The sequence below is a fragment of the Raphanus sativus genome, chromosome 3, assembly GCF_000801105.2.
Source record: "Raphanus sativus cultivar WK10039 chromosome 3, ASM80110v3, whole genome shotgun sequence".
Taxonomy (NCBI): Eukaryota; Viridiplantae; Streptophyta; class Magnoliopsida; order Brassicales; family Brassicaceae; genus Raphanus; species Raphanus sativus.
In genome coordinates, this window is record NC_079513.1 from 1,049,221 (window position 1) to 1,071,679 (window position 22,459).

The 22,459-nt window shown below is 41.6% G+C and overlaps 2 protein-coding genes, 1 long non-coding RNA gene, 1 other non-coding gene and 1 pseudogene across 10 annotated transcripts; 3 read left to right on the forward strand and 2 right to left on the reverse strand.

Annotated features, from left to right (window-relative positions):
• Positions 1–5,848: 5,848 nt before the first annotated feature.
• Positions 5,849–5,920, reverse strand: TRNAQ-CUG (transfer RNA glutamine (anticodon CUG)). The gene has a single exon. It is a non-coding gene; the product is annotated as a tRNA-Gln (tRNA).
• Positions 5,921–6,109: 189 nt separating this feature from the next.
• LOC130494619 (uncharacterized) lies at positions 6,110–6,624 on the forward strand. Its single transcript, XR_008943767.1, has 3 exons — positions 6,110–6,264; positions 6,307–6,446; positions 6,527–6,624. It is a non-coding gene; the product is annotated as an uncharacterized LOC130494619 (long non-coding RNA).
• A 217-nt stretch (positions 6,625–6,841) lies between these two features.
• LOC108844797 (lysine-specific demethylase JMJ27-like) lies at positions 6,842–10,293 on the forward strand. The gene is given in 11 exon segments (XM_057005978.1): positions 6,842–6,845; positions 6,905–6,968; positions 7,258–7,918; positions 7,995–8,172; positions 8,175–8,320; positions 8,428–8,698; positions 8,985–9,196; positions 9,285–9,357; positions 9,452–9,537; positions 9,612–9,731; positions 9,812–10,293. Coding segments are annotated over 11 exon segments (1,899 nt in total). The 3' UTR covers positions 9,896–10,293.
• A 1,022-nt stretch (positions 10,294–11,315) lies between these two features.
• LOC130509827 (lysine-specific demethylase JMJ27-like) lies at positions 11,316–22,072 on the forward strand (annotated as a pseudogene).
• On the reverse strand, positions 11,584–17,988 carry LOC130509828 (uncharacterized). 7 transcript variants are annotated; one of them, XR_008943760.1, is made up of 6 exons: positions 17,714–17,988; positions 17,414–17,579; positions 17,038–17,095; positions 12,954–16,306; positions 12,578–12,635; positions 11,584–11,846 (listed from the first exon to the last, which is right to left on the reverse strand). XR_008943760.1 is itself a non-coding variant. In XM_057006030.1 (4 exons), the coding sequence occupies exons 3-4, from the start codon at positions 15,765–15,767 to the stop codon at positions 11,824–11,826; spliced, it is 1,335 nt and encodes a 444-aa protein (XP_056862010.1). In that variant the 5' UTR covers positions 15,768–16,306; positions 17,038–17,095; positions 17,414–17,988; the 3' UTR covers positions 11,584–11,823. The 7 variants fall into 7 exon arrangements, 2 of the variants coding, with proteins under 2 accessions (XP_056862010.1, XP_056862009.1); XR_008943763.1 differs by having other exon boundaries at positions 17,414–17,591; XR_008943761.1 differs by having other exon boundaries at positions 12,954–13,119; positions 13,254–16,306; positions 17,414–17,988.
• Positions 22,073–22,459: the final 387 nt, after the last annotated feature.

Genomic DNA, 22,459 nt, shown 5'->3' on the forward strand with positions numbered 1-22,459 from the left:
CCTCAAGGTTGAAAGTCAGGAAACTTCCTCGTGATCTCAAACAAGAACTCCCACGAAGCTTCATCCACCGGTAAATTCTTCCACTTCACCAAGACCTTCGTAGCTGCTCGTCCTTGGCGTTTCACCATCTTCCTCTCCAAAATACTCTCCGGTTCCTTCAAAAACACATCCGTTAAGGTAGTAGGTAACTCAGTTGATGTAGTTGCCGTTCCAATCATCTGCTTCAGCTGAGAAACATGGAATACATGATGGATTTGCGACGTAGGAGGTAAATCCACCTTGTAAGCCACCTCTCCACACTTATCAACAATCTTGTAAGGGCCAAAGTACTTAGGAGCCAGCTTCTGATTAGATCGCAACACCACAGACTTCTGACGATACGGTTGCAACTTCACATAAACATAGTCCCCAATCTCAAAGCTTCTATCAGTACGATGTTGATCCGCGAACTGTTGCATTCGGTGTTGTGCACGAAACAGATGAAACTTCAGCATCAGAAGCATATCTTCCCTATCCTGTAAACACTTCGCTACCACTGCAATCTTCGATTCACCAGGCAGGTAAGGTAAATGCAACGGAGGGGCCTGGCCATAGACTGCTTCAAAAGGAGTAGTTTGAATAGAGGTATGAAAGTTCGTATTGTACCAATATTCAGCTAGAGGAAGCCACTTGCTCCACAGGTGAGGACGATCACTACACATGCACCAAAGATAAGTCTCCACACATCTGTTGACCACCTCCGTTTGACCATCGCTTTGTGGGTGATATGCACTTGACATGTTCAAAGCAACTCCTTGCAGGCTAAACAACTCTTTCCAAAAGTCACTCAAGAACACAGCGTCACGATCACTCACAATAGAACGAGGAAACCCGTGTAACTTGAAAATATTATCCAAGAAACTCTGAGCCACAGACGAAGCAGAGTATGGATGTGACAGAGCAATGAAATGGGCTGCCTTCGTCAGACGATCAACTACCACCAAAATCACCGATTTCCGGAAAGAAGGCGGTAACCCATCAATGAAGTCAAGAGATATATCCGTCCACACTGCCTCTGGGATTGGAAGAGGTTGAATCAAACCAGGATATGCTGCTGTGTCATACTTGCATTGCTGACACACTTGACACTCCCTGATAAACTTCTGTATGTCTTTGGACATGCCTTTCCAATAAAATAGACTCTTAACTCGTTGATGTGTCACATCTCTACCAGAATGACCGCCTAAACCAGAACAATGAAGCCATTGAAGAATAGACGTCCTAATAGCTTCATTACTCGGTACTACAATCTTACTCTTCCTTCGCAATATCTCTTGAGACCAAGTAAAATTCTTCTTAGACAGAGGCTTCTCCTTCAACCCTTCTATTACTGCCTTTATCAACACATCACTCTCATACGCTTCCTGAATCTGCTTCAACAAGTCACACTCCAAAACTGATAAAGCCATGTGTAAGATCTCAGTACCTTCCACCCTTGATAACGCGTCAGCCACTACATTTTCTTTCCCTTGGCGGTATTGGATCTCATAGTCAAACTCCAACAACTTGGGTAGCCACTGTTGTTGAATAGGAGTGTTGAGACGCTGCTCCAACAGATATTTGAGACTCTTCTGATCCGTCTTAATGATGAAATGATTAGGTAATAGATAGTGGCGCCACTTCTGAACCGCAAAGACCACCGCCAAAAGCTCCTTCTCATAGATAGATAAGTGTAGCTGCTTGCCCTTCAAATGCCTACTGATATAAGCCACTGGATGACCTTCTTGCATAAGAACATCACCAATGCCTTGCCCTGAAGCATCTGTCTCGACTACAAAGGGTTTATCGAAACGTGGTAGAGCCAAAACAGGGGCTTCACAGAGTGCTTTCTTCAGTCCATCAAACGCAGGTTCTGCTTCTTCTGTCCACACAAAGTTGTCTTTCTTCGTTTAGATAGTCAATGGACGAGCTATAGAACCAAAATCCCTCACAAATCGACGGTAATAACCTGCCAATCCCAAAAATCCTCTCAACTGCTTCAAACCAGATGGAACAGGCCACTCCTTAACAGCTTTCACCTTCTGAGGATCAGTGGAAACTCCAGATGCTTGTATGTAGTGACCCAAGTATTCCACTCGATCTGTCGCAAAAGAACACTTGCTCATCTTAGCATAAAGTTTATTCTCCCTCATCAACTCAAAGACTCTGCGCAGATGAACAAGATGAACTTCGATCGTTGGGCTATACACAAGTATATCATCAAAGAAAATCAAAACGCCTTTACGCAACAGCTCTTCAAACACAGCATTCATCAATCCTTGAAAGGTAGCAGGAGCATTAGTTAAACCAAAAGGCATAACCAAGTACTCAAAATGCCCACTATGCGTTTTAAAAGCAGTTTTATGGATGTCAGCAGGATCCATTCTGACCTGGTGATAACCTGCACGCAAATCTATCTTGGAGTAGACCGCAGAGCCCCCAAGTTCATCCATTAAGTCTTCTATCAGAGGAATGGGGAACCGATCTTTGACAGTCATCACATTAAGACCACGGTAATCAACGCATAACCTCCAGGTACCATTTTTCTTCTTGACTAATACCACTGGTGAAGCATAGGGACTTGAACTATGCTGAATCGTTCCCGCCTGAAGCAACTCCTTCACCATGTTATCAATTTCGTTCTTCTGATATAAAGCATAGCGATATGGTCTCTGGTTAACGGGGTTGGAACCCTCTATGAGAGGAATTTTATGGTTATGGTGTTCTCTGAAAGGAGGTAACGACTTCGGCTCTTCAAAAATATCAGCAAACTCAGTTAACAACTCCGAAACTGCTGGACAGATTTCCACAGCTTCCTTCACCATTTCTACTGAACATAACTCAGCAGATGTTGGCTCTTCTACCTCATGGACACAAATCATCGCTATTTGCACCTCCTCTTCTCTGTACTGGTTTATTTTCTGAGCCTTCAAAGCATGAACTGATCCATCCTTCAACCCATGTAACAAAACGTATTTATCTTCGCGCTTAAACTTCATTGTCAACTGTTGGAAATCCCACGTTATAGGACCCCACTGTTCCAACCATTGAACTCCTAACACCATGTCACAACCTCCAAGTGGAATCACCATGAAATCAGCAATAAAAGAATTGTGTTGAAAGTTCCACTGCAGATTCGAAACTCTTCCTGAGACTGCCAACTTACTACCATCTGCCACCGCCACTCTTGCCAATCCTGTTGGTAAGATAGTACAGTTTAACTTCATCGCAACTTTTGGATCAATGAAATTGTGTGTAGAACCAGAATCTACCAACACAAATACAGCACGTTTCCCTGATACTCCTTTTACTCTCATAGTTCTGTAACCCGTAATGCCTGCTACCGCATTCACAGAAATATGAGCACAATCTCCATCATTCTCCTCAGTTTTTTCTTGTTCTATCAACTCTTCTTCCTCCTCCTCCGCAGCTTCAATCATAAACAGCTGAGTTTTTTTATGCTTCAAGTAATGCCCCGGAGTGTACTTCTCATCACAAAAGTAACATAAACCCTCAGCTCTTCTCTTGCTCATCTCCTCTTGAGATAGTGGTTTCCACGGCATCTTCTCATTCTTTTCTCCCACTACATTACTACCCTCCTTCTTATAAAGTAACAGACCCTTACTGTTATTGGCTGGTTTGGACTGAGACCACGTTGATTGAAAATGCTTCTTAGGATGTGCCTTCTCGTACAAGCGACCGAGCATAAGACATTGTCGAACTGTTTGCGGTTGGAACATACGAACGTGCATCTGTGTATCAGTTCGCAGACTTGCTAAGTAAGCACTAACCAAGTAAGCTTCAGTCATCTTCACTCTCACGCGAATCAGCTCAAACTTCCCATGGTAATCTACAATACCATCAGTTTCTTTCAACTCCTTCAACTCAGCAATCAGATCATCCAAGACATCTTCAAAACGCTCTACCAACAATATCCGATAAGTCGTCCAATCATACAACAGATCTGGACCTTCATCAGATTGCATCACAGATTGATGCCAAGCCGAAGCTAAACCATCAAAATGCATAGATGCTAATCCCACCTTCATATCTTCAGGAGTTACATCAATAGAGAAAAATTGTTCCACCTTGCCTAACCACTCCTTCAAGTTATCACCGTTAAACCGAGGAAAATCCAGCTTCGCAAGTCTAGTTCGACCAGAATAGTGACCAGGTCCACCAGATCTACCTTTACCCGATTCATACGACCCCGGTGAAGGCTGATCCGACTTACGATCCTCGCTCATTGCTGGTTGTCCCTTTTGATATGAAAGCAAGCGGATCGCTTCGAAGATCTCAGTGATGTGTTGATCAAGCTTGAGGTTGAGCTTCTCCGTTTGCTCTTCCATCTTCTCTTCCAACACCGTTATCCTTGATCCAAACGAACCTTCCGCCTCTCGCATCGTCGCCTCTCGCATCATCGTTTGCGATCTCGTTTCCATCTCCAACTTCCGAAGAACGACGAAGCTCTGATACCTTTAATAACGAAAAAACGTATATTCGATTCAGTAACAAATCCGTAACAAACTAGAATCCAACGTTCGTAAAACGCCGACTCCAACTCAGTATGAAGAATCACAGATGATCTTCATACCTCAAATTGTATCCAGAGTTTGAGAGAAAGAGAGATAACAAACTTTTCGAAAATATCTGAATAATAAAGAAAATGCTGTAAAGGAAAGTATTTAAACTAGATATTTGTTGTTGATGAGTAAAACGACGCCGTTGTAACTTCAAGTGAAACGTCGTCGTAACGTCGTCGTCTCTCATTTATTTGAATTCTCACGCTTCACACTTCTTCTCTCCACTCTATGCTTCTTCCCTCCTTTTCCTGTATCAGTAACTCTATGTGGTCCGTTTCTGAGAAGCTCCTCCTAAGCTTTTTTTAACTCATTCCACCAAAATCCAGACAGGTGAAACTCCTCTTCTATCAACTTGGTGCTGATTGCTGAAGCCATCTTACAACAGTAAAAGTTATATTAAGCTTGTGGTTGATCCGGTTACCAAAGAAACATCCTTATTTGAGCCAGCTGGTTAAATAAATTGTCTTCCAAGGTTTGGACTTATATTGATCTGTTGACATATGATCTTCATAATCATATTTAGTGTTGCACATTGTGGATCCAAGACTGATTAAAACAAAAGGTCTTAACTCTTGAGTGATTTCATCATGTAATGCATTCACATCGGTTTGCTGTGTGTGCAAGAAAATGCATTCACCCCATTGCCTTGTAGTAATAAACAAGACCAAATTTTTTTTCCACAAAAAAAAGAAGACCAAAACTGTTCTGTCTCCATGTTTCTGTTTTCCTTTTTGATACAGCGACAATCCTGAACTATAATTACAAATCAAATATCATCAGACCAGACAAATGGTTATAATAACATGAATTTTTTTGATCCTCTTGGAATGGATTTTGATTGGCACTGCGTAATACCTTTCTCTCTCGCTGCGAAGTTCTTCTTGATCACACAGACCATTGGTGAATTGAAAAATGTACTCCTGACATACAGAAGAAAGATGAACGCTTTTTTATCACAAGATTTGCAGCATGAATCCAGGTACACACATGAGCATGATGAAACAGAGGAAAGAAATGTTTTTTGCATAAGAATGTAGAAGACACAAAGTCTTGTTCTGAAACCAATCAAAAGGAACTCACAGGTTCAGAATCTAATAGAGTTTTTGTGAAGTAACCATATCCATAGTTACCACCAGAATCAAGCAACAAATTCACCAACTTACAAAAAAAAATAAAAAATTCTCCGTAGAGAGATTAATTCAGTGGTGATTCTAATAGAGCTGACTGGATGGATAAAACAAAAAAAAAGGTTCCACCGAGAATTGAACTCGGGTTACTGGATTCAGAGTCCAATGTCCTAACCGCTAGACCATGGAACCATTTCGGCTGTCAACCGCAGTTTAGTATACACCTAAACAACAAACTGTATATATATTTATAAATGAATAAATAATAATTTCGTAAAACGACTGCGCTTTTTATTAACTGCGTTGTCAGTAACAATAGTGGCGACTCCGATAGTAAGAAACCCTGAAGGAGAGTGAGAGTGAGAGAGAGTATGGAGAAAAGGAAGGAGAAGCGAACTAGGTCAGATGATTCCGACGAGTCAGATAACGATGTTCTCAGCAAACGATCGTCCCGATTCGGCCGAATCAGAGGAAGAGGCAGGGGAAGAGGAAGAGGAAGAAGACGGCATGCAACAGACATGCCTACCCCCGCGAAGGTTAAATTAATTTCCCAAAAGAGGAAATGTTTGCTTCTGCAGGATGATGGAAGAAGAAGAAGAAAGAATGTGGGTTTGACTTGTCATCAGTGTAAAATCGTCAAGAGTAAGAGTGATTTTGTCTTGTGTTCTAAATGCATCAAGGTTAAGAAGCGCTATTGCTATGACTGCATCAACAGATGGTATAAAGTCTTTCACTTGCACACACTAGAAACGATTTTGCAATGTCATATGAGAATCTTGACTTCTCTAATATATATAGGTATCCAGAGAGAACCCCTGAGGAAGTTCAAACTGCATGTCCTTTCTGTTTGGGGAATTGCAACTGCAGAGCTTGTTTGCGGGAGCCTTTGCTTCTCAAGGTAAGTGGGCTTCAGATTCCTTTCTTCTCATGTCCAATGACATGCTTCCTTCATTTTTGACCTTTTCTCTGAATCTCAGCAGAGACCGAGTGAGAAGGACGCTAATGTCACGCTCAAGCAGTTGCAGTATCTACTAGTTAAAGCTCTTCCTGTTCTTAGGGATATTTATGCTGAGCAGAACCGTGAACTAGAGGTTGAATCCGCTATTAGAGGTAATGGGTTTTCACTTGTTTTTGCACTCCTCTCATTTTCTCACCTAACCTCTTTTATTCTTCTAGGTATCCCTGTGACTGAGTCTGATATCACTAGGTGGAAACTTGACATAGATGAACGCATTTACTGGTAAAACTTTTAACTTTGATTTTTCTTAGTTTTTTACATTATATATTGTATCCGTTGCAAATAGGCAATAGGAAGAGAGAATCTTATGTAGCTATTGTCACCAAGTTCACCAGAAGATGTTTCTATTTAACGATAGTTACGTTGGGGGAATTATTTGGGTGTAAGTGGTTGATCTTATTATTTCATTTCCGTGTTTCTATTGCTGGTGCCTTTACCACAATTATGTTATTTTTATAAACATCTCTGTGGTTCCTTGTTTGCTTACAGTTTCTTCACCCTTTTACGACAGTGACCTCTGCAGCACATCCATTGCCAACTTTCACAGAAGCTGTCTGAACCTATATTGTTCATTCGATATATGTCTTTCTTGCTGCAAGGAACTAAGAGAGCATTTCCGCAAGCAGAAAATTGCAGAAAGGACAGGTCAAGGAAAAGACTCCAGCGTTCCTTTGGATATCTCTAATTGGAAGCTTAATTCTGACGGTAGCATTCCATGCCCTCCAAAACAGCGTGGTGGTTGTGGTACTTCAACACTGGTGTTGAAACGCTTGTGCGAATGTGATTGGGTCAGTAAACTGATAACGGATGCAGAGGAAGTTACTCTGCAGTTTCAGCCACCAGATGTGGATATTGCTCATGAATGTTCCTCATGCAATGCCAACTCTGGTTCCATCATCAGAAGGCAGGCGGCGTTTAGGAAGAATGCTAGTCATGATAACTTCTTATATTCCCCAAATGCCGTTGATCTGGCTGAAGACGATATTGCTCATTTTCAGTCGCATTGGATGAGGGCAGAACCTGTGATAGTCAGAAATGTCCTCGAGAAGACATATGGGCTAAGTTGGGAACCAATGGTTATGTGGAGAGCGTGCAGGGAAATGAATCCAAAAGTTCAGTGCAAAGGAGATGCGAAAAGCGTGAAAGCGGTGAATTGCTTGGACTGGTGTCAGGTCAGTCATGTAATGAACTTGTATACCCATTCTCATATTTGAAAAGTATACTCATTCTCATCCCTTTCTCTTGTAGATTGAAATCAATATTCATCAGTTTTTTCAAGGCTACTTAATAGGCCGCATGGATCAAAGTGGTTGGCCAGAATTGCTGAAGTTGGAGGATTGGCCTCCATCAACTTTATTTGAAGAGCGCCTTCCAAGGCATAACGCTGAGTTTATTTCTGCGTTACCTTTCTCTGATTACACTGACCCAAAGGTATCTTGAATCTCGCAACAAGACTTCCTGAAGGATCCTTGAAGCCAGATCTTGGACCCAAGACATACATTGCCTACGGTTTCCCTGAAGAACTTGATAGAGGAGATTCTGTGACAAAGCTGCATTGTAATATCTCTGACACGGTGCGTGTCCCAATTTATTCTCACACTTTCTTAATTCCTGATAGACAGCATAACGAAACTGAACTGGCATGTTTTTCTGTTTTAATTGCTCTGTGAACTTGAGTTAGGTATATGTGCTGACACACACAGCTAAAGTGGATATAACTCCTCGGCAATACAAACGTATAAAAGAAGCACGGAAACGCTATGAAGAAACCCAGTTGCATAAACAATACGGTGGTCAACAGACAGAAGCTTGCGAATGTGAAAACAAGTCACTGAAAGAAGAAGAGAATGAGGAAGCTTTTAAGAAATGCGACGGTCTTTTGGGAGAACCATCAACTAGCAGTTTGAAACCGTCTGGGTCACAAGAAGCTGATAAAGTATTTGTTTCAAAAGGTATTGCAATAAGCTCCATCCATGTTTATGCATAATTTACTGAAGAAAGTTTGCGTAAATTTAAGGTGTCTGCGCTAACATTCAAAGAGCTGATCCTATGGAAGAGTCAGGTTATGATCCTAAGACGGATGTACCGGTGATAAACGAACCGTTTGCTTGTGAGAATTTTATTGGCGATGTTTGAAGATAGAGAGATTATCACCAAAGTACCAAAATGAAGATGATCCCACGGTGGAGGATGGCCTCATGATGCCAACGCTTCCTTCAACTCCCCCGTGGGAGAAAGTGGATAGTCCCCCACAACATGTTGTGAGTACAATTGCAAAGTCCATACAAGAGCAGAAATTGGATGCTCCAAAAGAAACTAATGCCAATGAGAGTTCAAATGGTGGTGCTGTGTGGGACATATTTCGAAGAGAGGATGTTCCAAAACTTATTGAGTATCTGAAAAGGCACAAGCATGAGTTTCGTCATTTTTATAACAAACCTGTGGAATCTGTAAGTATCATCACTCACATCACTCTTGTAAGTGACTAGTATCTGAGAGAAATCTTGAATTTATTAATGCTTCTGTTTAAATTTTCAGGTTATTCACCCAATTCATGACCACAGTATATTCTTGAACGAAAAACAGAAGAAACAGCTAAAGGAGGAATTCGGTAAGATTCTTGGTTTGGATTGTAAAAGCTAATTTTTCTTCTATGCTATGGTGAAGGACTGAAGGGTTACATGTATGGCTTTTCATATGCACAGACATAGAGCCATGGACATTTGTGCAGCATCTCGGTGAAGCTGTTTTCATCCCTGCAGGTTGTCCTCATCAAGTGAGGAACATACAGGTTCAATATTCCCTCTTTGTTTCGACATCTCATTTTCATGTGTTAGTAATACTAAAAACTGAAACGATTTACAGTCTTGCATAAAGGTGGCACTTGATTTTGTTGCTCCTGAGAGTGTAGAAGAATGCCTTAGGCTAACACAAGGTATCCGGAGACTACCAAAAGACCACAAATCCAACGAAGATAGATTAGAGGTACTTTTAATGTTTCATTATATCAGAACGTCATTTTATGAAGGTAGAAAGAGTCTAATGTGAACCTGCATGCATTGTAGGTTAAGAAAGTAGTGTTGCATGCTGCGAGCTCAGCCATAAGAGAGTCAAAATATCTAATAATGCAAAACTCCAGGACGCAGTGATGCAAAGAAGAGACTCTGAAGGTTTGTTTTAAAAGGCTTATCAGTGCTTGTGAAACAGCCTGGCGATTCTGTAAGTAATGTTGTAGACTAGAAGGAAATGGGTTTAGGTTCTCAAAACCTTGGAAATCAAGACACCAAGTGTAATCATATTATCTCTGGCAGCTTGGCATCTGTACTTTTCACGGCTTCTCCAGTAACTAGCCTTACATATTCTATCAAGATGGCTTGAAATCAAGGTTACTGGTTTGGTAGCTGAACAATAACCTCTAAAAGCATCTCCAATCTACTTTTCTATGTGGGTGGTTTTGTCATTTGATGTTTAATGGATATTTTTTGTATATTTACTATTGCATGACTATTTCTTGACTTATAAAAATAGCATAGATTTTCTTTTTCGTTTTATAATAGAATCTTAATCAACATTAACTTATATTAATTAGTAATAACAAAATTAGTTAACTTATTTTTGTAATTGTGAATATTTGAATTGATTAAATTTTATTGGTGAATAATTATTGGAAGTGTATAGAAAAATAAATAGTAAATTAAGTTGTAAACATTTATTATATTCTTAATAAACGCGAAAATTCTAGAAAATCTTATTTTCGGGAATAGAGGTAATATTAAATATATACTATTTTATATTTTATTTAATAGTTAAGCATGATTACTAAATGATTAATATAAACTTTAACTATGCGTACATCTAAAATATATACTCTCCCTGTCCCACTTTATGTGATGTTTTAGGTTATTTCACATAGATTGAGAAAACACATATTCTTATGTAGTTTATCTTGGTAACATAAAAATACATTAAATAAAACTAGTTTAACCAATAATAAAAAAGTACAGTATTTTATAATTGGTCATAGAATTCAAATCATATTAAACTCTACCTAGATTAGTGATAACATCACTTAAAATGGGGCAAAATAAAAATCCTAAAACATCACTTAAAGTGGGACGGAGGGAGTATTAAAATATAAATTAATGCTATTTCAAAAAGAAAATTACAGTCTTTCAAACATTTCATTATAACTATTCAAATTTATATAAAAACAAATAAATGATATAATTAAACTTTGATGTTTAAATTTAACATTAAATAAACATAAGTTTTATAAACAAACAAACCGCGCGTAGCGCGGTAAAACCTCAAGTAAAGTATAAAGTACTATGAATAAAACAACAATATATATATTTGTTAGGCTTAATAATAATGCAGTAGTTGTATTAATTATGTAGTATATTTTTTTAAAAAAAGTTTTAACTGGACTTAAGTTGAGTCCAAAGTTGTGATTATGTTCTAAATTGATTTTAATATTAAAAGAATATAGATAGATATACCCTATTTTTTTGTAATCTTACAATTATATCCACCACGTCACTGTTTTAATATAATACAGAACGCTGCCGTCTGATGTTCGAAAGTTGAGAGACGGGCGATAGTGAGAGTGAGAGAGTTATGGAGAAAACGAAGGAGAATGGAATTAGGTCAGATGATTCCGACGAGTCAGAGCCGAGATATGTCAAGAAACGTAATACGGGGAAGAAAGACAACGATGGGGTGAGCCTAGGTTTTTTTTTTATTCTTCTTGAATCATCTCTGCGAATGTTGTTGACGCGACCGCGTCTGGCGAATAATGATAAAATAATTCGAGATAAATAAATAGTAGCGCAGCGGAAATAATAATAATAATACGGATAATAAAATCCACGTCATATCATAAAGTCAAATACAATACCATAAAGTCAAACCCGAAAATAAACATCTGAAATATCGATAACAATATAAGCCCGAAGGCTGAAATAAGAAATAACATAAACGATAGAAGTCCAAAGGCCTGAAGGCCCAATAACGATAAAAGATAAAACGATAAACGATAAAGCCCACGAGCCCAAATAGTAGCACTAGTCCGATATGATCACTCCTGCTCATCGGTCTCACCTGAAAGGGGAAAGAAAGAGGGGTGAGCAACAGGGGAGTCGCTCAGTGAGGTATGGGATGCTAAACCGCAAACCACTGACTCAGTACATAGCACTACGACTATGTAAGCCTAGCTCTAGCATGAAACAAACACGGTGTCTACACCACAAATAACAATCAACAAGCGACTAGAGAACTATCCAACTACAACCCATGCGCTTATAGTACACAGCTACTCTCTGCACCACGCATCTCCTCATAAGGATATAGATAACCGCTGCGTCGCTAGTACAGTATGTCTCTGTACCCCCGCACAACCACCCGCTGCGTCGATAGTACAAACGTCTCTGTACCCCCGCACAAATCCCGCTGCGTCGCTAGCTCAGACGTCTCTGGGCCCCCGCACAAACACCCGCTGCGTCGATAGTACAAACGTCTCTGTACCCCCGCACAAACACCCGCTGCGTCGATAGCTCAGACATCTCCGAACCCCCGCACAATCACATAGTCCCTACTATATAACTATATATATACATATATATATGACAGTTCTCAGCATCAATCATTTCACACAACCGTTGAATCCTCTATTAACCTAGTTCCGGTTTAACAATCAATAACAATTATGAACACGCAAGACTCTCAAACAAACTCAAACAGACTCGATTCACAGAGATTATCATGTTTCGAAACTAAACTTTTCATAATAGCAGTACTAAACTAGCTCGGGATTTAAACGGAGTAGCCCTCACCTTAGCAATGAAGAGAAGTGGTATCTATGAACTCCCACTGATAAAATAGACTCCAAATCTGAAACCAGGATGAAATTCTGAGTCAGAACGCCTTTCGAACGGATGAAAACGGTTATGGTCAAGGTTTACGGAAAAGTCAACTCGCTGGTCAAAGGTCAATCTGGTCAACCCTTGACCAGAAATCAATTTGACATAACCGACCGGTTTATTCCTAACCGACCCTAACCGAACTAAATTAATTTAAACCGGGTCAAACCAGTCAACCGACCGGTTTACCGAGTCAACCGAGTTGACTCGCTGAGTTGACTCGGCCGAGTTGACCGAGTCACCGGCGAGTCACCGGCGACGATCACCGGCGGCGACGGCGGAGGCTTACCGGCGGCGATGACAGTCCGGCGGCGGATAAGCGGCGGACCGGCGTCGGAGAAGCGGTGGTCCGGCGGCGGATAACGGTGGTCCGGCGGTGGCGGATGCGATTTCCGGCGAAACTTTGGAGGGCTCGTACGGCTTCGTCCGAGCTCCGATTGCGACGATTCTGGTGGCTATGGATTCGTCTCGACGAGAGGAACACGATGGTGGGTTTGCATGCACGAGATTCGCAACGGTTAGAAAGTTATAGACGATTTACTAAACGCACGAAACTAAACTCAAATGCATGGCGGTTTCCGACGCTTACCGACTACAACGAACGGTGGTGATGAGCTTGGCTTGGTCTTGGCGTGTGGTGGCTCCGGCGAGCTCTGGTGGCTCAGCTTCTCCAAAGGTTCACACTTTCTCTTCTCTCACTTCTCTCTAGCTCTTTCTCTCTAACTTCTATCTTTTTCTTTGCAGGAGGAGAAACCAAGGCTGGAGTTGATTATTTATGGGCAAAAATATGGCCATCTTGTAATGCTTGGGCTTTAGCCGGCTAAAAATTTTCGAAACCAGAATTCGGGTCGTTACAATTCTCCCCCACTTACAAGGAATTCGTCCCCGAATTCGAATATGGAGTTGACATGTCCAATATCATTGTAACAAACTCCGGATACCCAATCTGCTCTCTTTGAGGTCTTCTCCTGAACTTCGTCTCTCTCTCAACGAACTCTGACAAACACAGTTTTATTCTCTGAAATGCTTTTACTTGGTGATCCGAAATCTTCACTGGTCGAGAAGATGCTTACAATCTCTTTAAGGTCATCTGGCACAGCTGGAAAATAAGCTCTGACTTTCTCTCGACTTCTTCATAATAGATACATTTAACACGTCTTGAAATTCTGATAACTCTGTTGATAAATCCAATCTCTAAGAACTGCTCCAAACCGCTCCAAAAATAAGATATGATAACATGTACTTCGGTTTAAGCTTCTTCAACTTCCGTGTCTTAGCTCCTCCTTAAAATGTCTTCATTTTAGGTATATTCATTCACTGGCATGAAACTCCAAATCCTTACGATGCATACATGCATAACTTCTTTTCACGGTCATGGCCTTCCCAAGGCCAAACTTGATCACGTCCATTTGCTCTACCATCTCTTGACCCATTGCGGTTTTTACCTCACGTCGCTCCCCCACTTTTGTCTTCAACAAAGCGGTATGTAATAAAACTTGTTGTAAAGGACTTCATATGGTGCCATCTTAATACTCGAAAGGCAACTGGTACATCGCGATGAATACTGATTGCTCTCAAACCCTCTTTGTCTTCTTTTAAAGATACACCAAAAATGCTAAGACTTGACCATATGTGAACTCACAAATCTGTGGGAAGCTTCCATGTCGAACAAGGTGCAAGCTAACTTACTTCTAAGCAAAACCGAACTACACGAGATTTTTGCTAACTACACAGATAATTACGAGACCACAACAAATACTTAACACAAACAAGTATGATAAAGATACATACCCGCTATCGGCTCAGCTCCCTGGTGATCTCCCACCGTGAACACACGTGGAACGATGGCTAGGCGCTTCGGTGGTGGTGGAAGCGCTGCATTGCCCCTCCTAGGGCAATCTCTGAAGATATGACCTGGCTGGTTACAACCATAACAGTTCCTAGCTGCTGCTGCTGCTACTGGTGCTCCTGGCGCTATAAACTGGGTAACTGGTGGCTTTCGACAATTTCTAGAAACATGCCCGAACAATCCACAATTATGGCACTGGATACTCGGCTGATCCCATGTCCTCTTCTGTGACTCTGAAGCTCCTTCAGACTTATGCTGAGCTGCCTTGTTGAACTTCTGCTCCGCTGCAATACATTTCTCTTGCACAACGGCCTTTTCTACCAGATCTTCCAAACTGGTATAGGTGACCATACTGCACCTACCGTGAAGTTCTACTCGCATCCCTTTTAAGAACCTCCTGATAAGATCCTCCTCATCCATACCATTACCCGCAAATCGGTGAAGCTGGCGAAACTCATGCTCATATTCTCTGACAGACTTTCCACCCTGCCTCAAACTCTCAAAATCGTTCTTCTTCTCATCCAAAGCTTCTCTTGGAAAATACTTCTTGTTGAATGCATACATGAAATCCTCATAAGTCATCTCGCCGTGGTGCATCACTCGCACTCCATCCCACCACACTGCTGCATCTCCGCGCAAATACAACTCAGCAATCCTAAGCTTGTGCCTTGGTGGGCATGAGATAGTGTTCAAACACTTATCCAAACTGTGCCTCCAATCGTGAGCAAGTGTAGGGTCTGTGGTACCACTGAAATGCTCCAAGTTCACATACTTCATCTGTGACAACACCCTGATAAATGTCTCATCAACCTCGGGTACATGCACTGGAAAAGCAGGCGGCGGTGGTGGAACCTGGAAGACCCCTGGAACTGGCTGAATAGGAACCTGCGGATACTGTGGCGCTGGGGCCTGCTGAGCTGGAACCTGATGATCATGCTGAACCTGAACTGGCGGAACCTGCTGCATATGAATCTGCGGACCCTGCTGCACATGAATCTGAGGACCCTGCGGAACCTGCTGAGCTGCAGCCATCTGTCGAGCAACTTCCTGAGCAGCTACCCGGGCAGCCTCCTGAGCGGCTTGTCTGGCTGCCTCTTGGGCAATCTGCTGAACTGACTCCTGAATCATCTGTCTCACGGCATCCTGATCAATCTGCGGAGCAACGGGCTGCGGAACTGCGGGCTGAACATGCGCATCCTGAGCCTCTCTAGCATCTCTAGCGATCTGAGCACGGGTAGCTCTCCTCGGCGGCATCTGAAATGAAGGCAACGAGTTAACTTCTGACGAAATCCAACAATTAAAGGAGTGATATCGAACGGAAAGGTGCTATTTTTTTCTTATTTTTAAAATCCCCATATCCCCATAAATATTTGAAAACCGATTAAAACCGAATAAAAACCGAGTCTCCAGAAATCGCCATCCCGGGTCGGAGCCGGGACGGAACACGGCTCTGATACCAAAACCTGACGCGACCGCGTCTGGCGAATAATGATAAAATAATTCGAGATAAATAAATAGTAGCGCAGCGGAAATAATAATAATAATACGGATAATAAAATCCACGTCATATCATAAAGTCAAATACAATACCATAAAGTCAAACCCGAAAATAAACATCTGAAATATCGATAACAATATAAGCCCGAAGGCTGAAATAAGAAATAACATAAACGATAGAAGTCCAAAGGCCTGAAGGCCCAATAACGATAAAAGATAAAACGATAAACGATAAAGCCCACGAGCCCAAATAGTAGCACTAGTCCGATATGATCACTCCTGCTCATCGGTCTCACCTGAAAGGGGAAAGAAAGAGGGGTGAGCAACAGGGGAGTCGCTCAGTGAGGTATGGGATGCTAAACCGCAAACCACTGACTCAGTACATAGCACTACGACTATGTAAGCCTAGCTCTAGCATGAAACAAACACGGTGTCTACACCACAAATAACAATCAACAAGCGACTAGAGAACTATCCAACTACAACCCATGCGCTTATAGTACACAGCTACTCTCTGCACCACGCATCTCCTCATAAGGATATAGATAACCGCTGCGTCGCTAGTACAGTATGTCTCTGTACCCCCGCACAACCACCCGCTGCGTCGATAGTACAAACGTCTCTGTACCCCCGCACAAATCCCGCTGCGTCGCTAGCTCAGACGTCTCTGGGCCCCCGCACAAACACCCGCTGCGTCGATAGTACAAACGTCTCTGTACCCCCGCACAAACACCCGCTGCGTCGATAGCTCAGACATCTCCGAACCCCCGCACAATCACATAGTCCCTACTATATAACTATATATATACATATATATATGACAGTTCTCAGCATCAATCATTTCACACAACCGTTGAATCCTCTATTAACCTAGTTCCGGTTTAACAATCAATAACAATTATGAACACGCAAGACTCTCAAACAAACTCAAACAGACTCGATTCACAGAGATTATCATGTTTCGAAACTAAACTTTTCATAATAGCAGTACTAAACTAGCTCGGGATTTAAACGGAGTAGCCCTCACCTTAGCAATGAAGAGAAGTGGTATCTATGAACTCCCACTGATAAAATAGACTCCAAATCTGAAACCAGGATGAAATTCTGAGTCAGAACGCCTTTCGAACGGATGAAAACGGTTATGGTCAAGGTTTACGGAAAAGTCAACTCGCTGGTCAAAGGTCAATCTGGTCAACCCTTGACCAGAAATCAATTTGACATAACCGACCGGTTTATTCCTAACCGACCCTAACCGAACTAAATTAATTTAAACCGGGTCAAACCAGTCAACCGACCGGTTTACCGAGTCAACCGAGTTGACTCGCTGAGTTGACTCGGCCGAGTTGACCGAGTCACCGGCGAGTCACCGGCGACGATCACCGGCGGCGACGGCGGAGGCTTACCGGCGGCGATGACAGTCCGGCGGCGGATAAGCGGCGGACCGGCGTCGGAGAAGCGGTGGTCCGGCGGCGGATAACGGTGGTCCGGCGGTGGCGGATGCGATTTCCGGCGAAACTTTGGAGGGCTCGTACGGCTTCGTCCGAGCTCCGATTGCGACGATTCTGGTGGCTATGGATTCGTCTCGACGAGAGGAACACGATGGTGGGTTTGCATGCACGAGATTCGCAACGGTTAGAAAGTTATAGACGATTTACTAAACGCACGAAACTAAACTCAAATGCATGGCGGTTTCCGACGCTTACCGACTACAACGAACGGTGGTGATGAGCTTGGCTTGGTCTTGGCGTGTGGTGGCTCCGGCGAGCTCTGGTGGCTCAGCTTCTCCAAAGGTTCACACTTTCTCTTCTCTCACTTCTCTCTAGCTCTTTCTCTCTAACTTCTATCTTTTTCTTTGCAGGAGGAGAAACCAAGGCTGGAGTTGATTATTTATGGGCAAAAATATGGCCATCTTGTAATGCTTGGGCTTTAGCCGGCTAAAAATTTTCGAAACCAGAATTCGGGTCGTTACAGTTGTATTTTTGGAAATGTTTGTTTTGGATTTTGAGAAGAAGAAATGTAACTGATACTTGTGTTGCTTCTGCAGGATAATAACAACTCCGATGATGATGGAAGAAGAAAGAATGCCGTAAGCCTAGGAAGTTCTGAGAACCGAGGAAGAGGGAGAGGAAGAGGGAGAGGGAGAAAATCTGACGGTGGAGATGATTGTAAGAGAATTCGATCAGATGATTCCGACGACTCAGATAGGCTGAAAGACCTTAGATCTGAAGATGCTGTGAGCATAGAATCTCCGAGTTCTGAGGGCCAGGGAAGAGGAAGAGGAAGAGGAAGAGGAAGAGGAAGAGGAAGAGGGAGAGGAAGAGGAAACAAATCTAACGGTGGAGAGGATTCGAAGCCATCTACTGAAAGAGGAGGGAGCGTGAGAGTAATGTCTACGCCCAACAAGGTTTTTTTTTTATTTTCTTGAATTTACTTCTATTTTTGGAAGTCTTTTTTTTTTTTTTTTTGAAATTTGAAAAGAGGGCTGTTTTGCTTTTGCAGGATAATAAAAACTCTGATGATGGAGCGAAAAAGTATGTGGGTTTGACTTGTCATCAGTGTAAGAACTTAACGGATAAGGCTGATCTTGTCTTCTGTTCTAAATGTATCAAGAAGCGCTATTGCTGTGACTGCATCAAGAAATAGTAAAAGTTTTTCACTTGTTGAACACTAGAACGATTGAAGTCATGTGAATCTTGAATTCTCTAATATATATATATATAGGTATCCTGAGAGAACCTCTGAGGAAGTTGAAGCTGCCTGTCCTTTCTGTTTGGGGAATTGCAATTGCAAAGCTTGTTTGCGTCTACCTTTGCTTCCCATCAAGGTAAAGAGGTTCAACCAGTTGGATTTGTTTGCGTCTAATAATATTTCCTTCATTTGGATTGTATCTGAATGAATCTCAGCAGAGACCAAGTGAAAAGGACGCTAATGTCAAGCTCAAGCAGTTGCAGTACCTACTAGTTAAACTTCTTCCACTTCTTAGGGATGTTTCTATAGAGCAGAACCGTGAACTAGAGATTGAATCAGCTATTAGAGGTATGTATGGATCTTCACTTGTTTTTTGCTCTCCTCTCATTTCTTCCTTGTTCCTGCTTGCCACTCACAAACCCTGTTTTGTTATTCTAGGAGTCCCTGTGACTGAATCTGATATTACTAGGAGCGGAGCTGGCATAAATGAACGCATATTCTGGTAAATTTCAAACACTACTACTGTTTCTTGTATCTATTGCAAATAAGCAATGGGAATAGAGACTTTTATGTAGCTATTATCACCGAGAAGATGTGATACCCATCTATCTGGTAAATTTCAAACACTATTGAGTTTTTTCATACTGTTTCTTGTATCCACTGCAAATAAGCAATAGGAATAGAGACTCTTCTGTAGCTATTATCACCGATCTATCTAGTTAATATATCAATGGAACAATAAAGAAACCATATTTGCCTGGAAGAATGATTATGGTGTTTCTGTTGGTGTAAGTGGCTGATGAGATTATGATATCACTAAGTAATTTTATTTCTGTGTTTCTAATGGTGCATTGTACGTCAGTGATCTCTGTATTCCCTTTTTTGCTTACAATCTTTTCACACTTGTATGGCAGTGACCTCTGCCGCACATCCATTTCCAATTTTCACAGAAGCTGTCCGAAATGTTCATGCGATGTATGCCTTTCGTGCTGCGAGGAACTAAGAGAGGGCTTCTGTGATCAAGATATCTCTAGTTGGAAGCTCAATTCAGACGGTAGCATTCCATGTCCTCCAAAAGAGTGTGTTGGTTGTTGTGGTATGTCAACACTGGAGTTGAGACGCTCATGCGAATGTGGTTGGATTGAAAAACTGATAACCAATGCAGAGAAAGTTACTATGCAGTTTAAGCCACCAGATGTGGATATTACTCATGAATGTTTCTCATGCACTGCAAAGTCTGATTCCATCATCAGAAGGCAGGCGGCGTTTAGGAAGAATGGTCATGATAACTTCTTATTCTCCCCAAATGCTGTTGATTTGGCTGAAGAAGATATTGCTCATTTTCAGTCGCATTGGATGAAGGCGGAACCTGTGATAGTCAGAAATGTTCTCGAGAAAACGTCTGGACTAAGTTGGGAGCCAATGGTTATGTGGAGAGCTTGCAGGGAAATGAATCCAAAAGTTCAATGCAAGGGAGGTGCGAACAGCGTGAAAGCTTTGGATTGCTTGGACTGGTGTGAGGTCAGTCAACTCCATTCTCTGTCTTTTACAATATTTTGAAAAGTATACTTATCACCATCCCTTCGCTTGTAGGTTGACATAAATATTCATCAGTTTTTTCAAGGCTACTTGAAAGGCCGCCAGGATCGCAGTGGTATGCCATTCATGTTGAAATTAAAAGATTGGCCTCCATCAACTCTATTTGAAGAGCGGCTTCCAAGGCATAACGCTGAGTTTATTTCTGCGTTACCTTTCTTTGATTACACTGACCCAAAGTCAGGTATCTTGAATCTCGCAACAAGGCTTCCACAAGAATCCTTGAAACCAGATCTTGGGCCCAAGACATACATTGCCTACGGTTTCCCTGAAGAGCTTGATAGAGGAGATTCTGTGACAAAACTACATTGTGATATTTTTGACGTGGTAAGTGTGCAGTGTGCCATGAGTTATAAACGTAAACCAATGATTTGTACTTTCTAACTGAAACTGACTTGTGTTAGGTTAATGTGCTGACACACACAACTGAAGTGGATATACCTCCCTGGCAATACAAACTTGTAAAAAAATCACAGTTGCGTAAACAACACGTTGGTCAACAACAGACAGAAAAAAGGTCACTGAAAGAAGTAGAGAATGGGGAAGCTTTAAAGGAATGCGATGCTCTTGAGGTTGAAGAAAGTTTGAAGACAGAGAGATTATCTCCCCAGTACCAAAGTGAGGATGGACTAATGATGCCAACGCTTCCTTCAACTCCCCCGTGGGATAAAGAGGAAAGCCCTCCACAACGTAATGTGGGTACAAGTGGGGAGTCCATACAAGAACATAAACTGGATGCTCCAAAAGAAACTAATGGCAATGCCAGTGAGAGTTCAAATGGTGGTGCTGTGTGGGACATCTTTCGAAGAGAGGATGTTCCAAAACTTGCTGAGTATTTGAAAAGACACAAGCATGAGTTTCATCATCTCTACAACGAACCTGTGGAATCTGTAAGTATCATCACCGACATCACTCTTGTAAATGATTAGTATCTGAGAGAAATCTGGAATTTATGCTTCTGTTTATATTTTCAGGTTATCCACCCAATTCATGACCAGAGTATGTTCTTGAATGAAAGCCAGAAGAAACAGTTGAAGAAAGAGTTCGGTAAGATTCTTGTTAGGATTGACAAGCTGACTTGTTTTCTTTGCTACGGAGAAAAGTCGATATAAGTTTTTATTTTGCATATGCAGATATTGAGCCATGGACATTTGTACAACACCTAGGTGAAGCTGTTTTCATCCCTGCAGGTTGTCCCCACCAAGTGAGAAATATACAGGTAAGCAACCAGTCTTTTGTTCCGACATCTCATGGTTTATGGCTCAAGTGTTAGGGATCTTAAGTATGAAACTGTTTACAGTCTTGCATAAAGGTGGCACTAGATTTTGTTGCTCCTGAGAGTGTAGAAGAATGCCTTAGGCTAACACAAGAGATCCGGAGACTCCCAAAAGACCACAGATACAGCGAAAATAGATTAGAGGTACTTCAATATCTCACACTGTCTGTTCTGAACGTCAATGTTTTATTTTATTTCTGAAGGTCAATGTTGAAGGTAGAAGAAAGAGGTCTAGTTTCAGCTAATGTTAACATATATGTCTTATCAATGCATTGTAGATTAAGAAAATGGTGATGCATGCAGCGAGTTCAGCCATAAGAGAAGCACAAGATCTAATAATGCAAAACTCCAGGACGCAGCAGTGGCCTTTGAAATAAAGACGCCAAGTAGTGTATTCATACTATATCCTCTAAAAGCTTGGCATTTGTGTTTTTTTTTTCACGGCTTCTCCAGTAACATAACTAACAAATATCAGCAAACCAACAGCTTCCATACCTAACAAAATGGCTTCAAATCAAGTTTACTGCTTAGATAGTGCAACAAGAACCGAAACACTTGCTAGATCATGGAACCTCTGTCGTGAGACTCAATGTCATTAACGTAAAAGAAAGGCCTAGTTTTGAAGCCCAATATGAATGGGCCAAATAAAGCATATGCTTAAGGGCAATTCGCATTTTTGCGTCTCTCTCAATCAGAAGAAGCCCATAGAAAATGTCATTAATTGTTTATTTATTAAAGCTTGGTAACCGGTGGTAGTTTTGTTTCTTTATATTGACCTAAAACATAAATGCAAGTTAAACTGAAGTTTGGTCGGAATAAGAAACATATTTATAGAAATATTACTAGTATGATTTTATGGAAGGTTTCTGTGGCTTATAAATTTTTCATA

What these genes read in the sequence shown, in the direction of transcription:
- LOC130509828 (XM_057006029.1), bottom strand. Translation starts at nt 15,767, where the DNA reads ATGCCGCCGAGGAGAGCTACCCGTGCTCAGATCGCTAGAGATGCTAGA.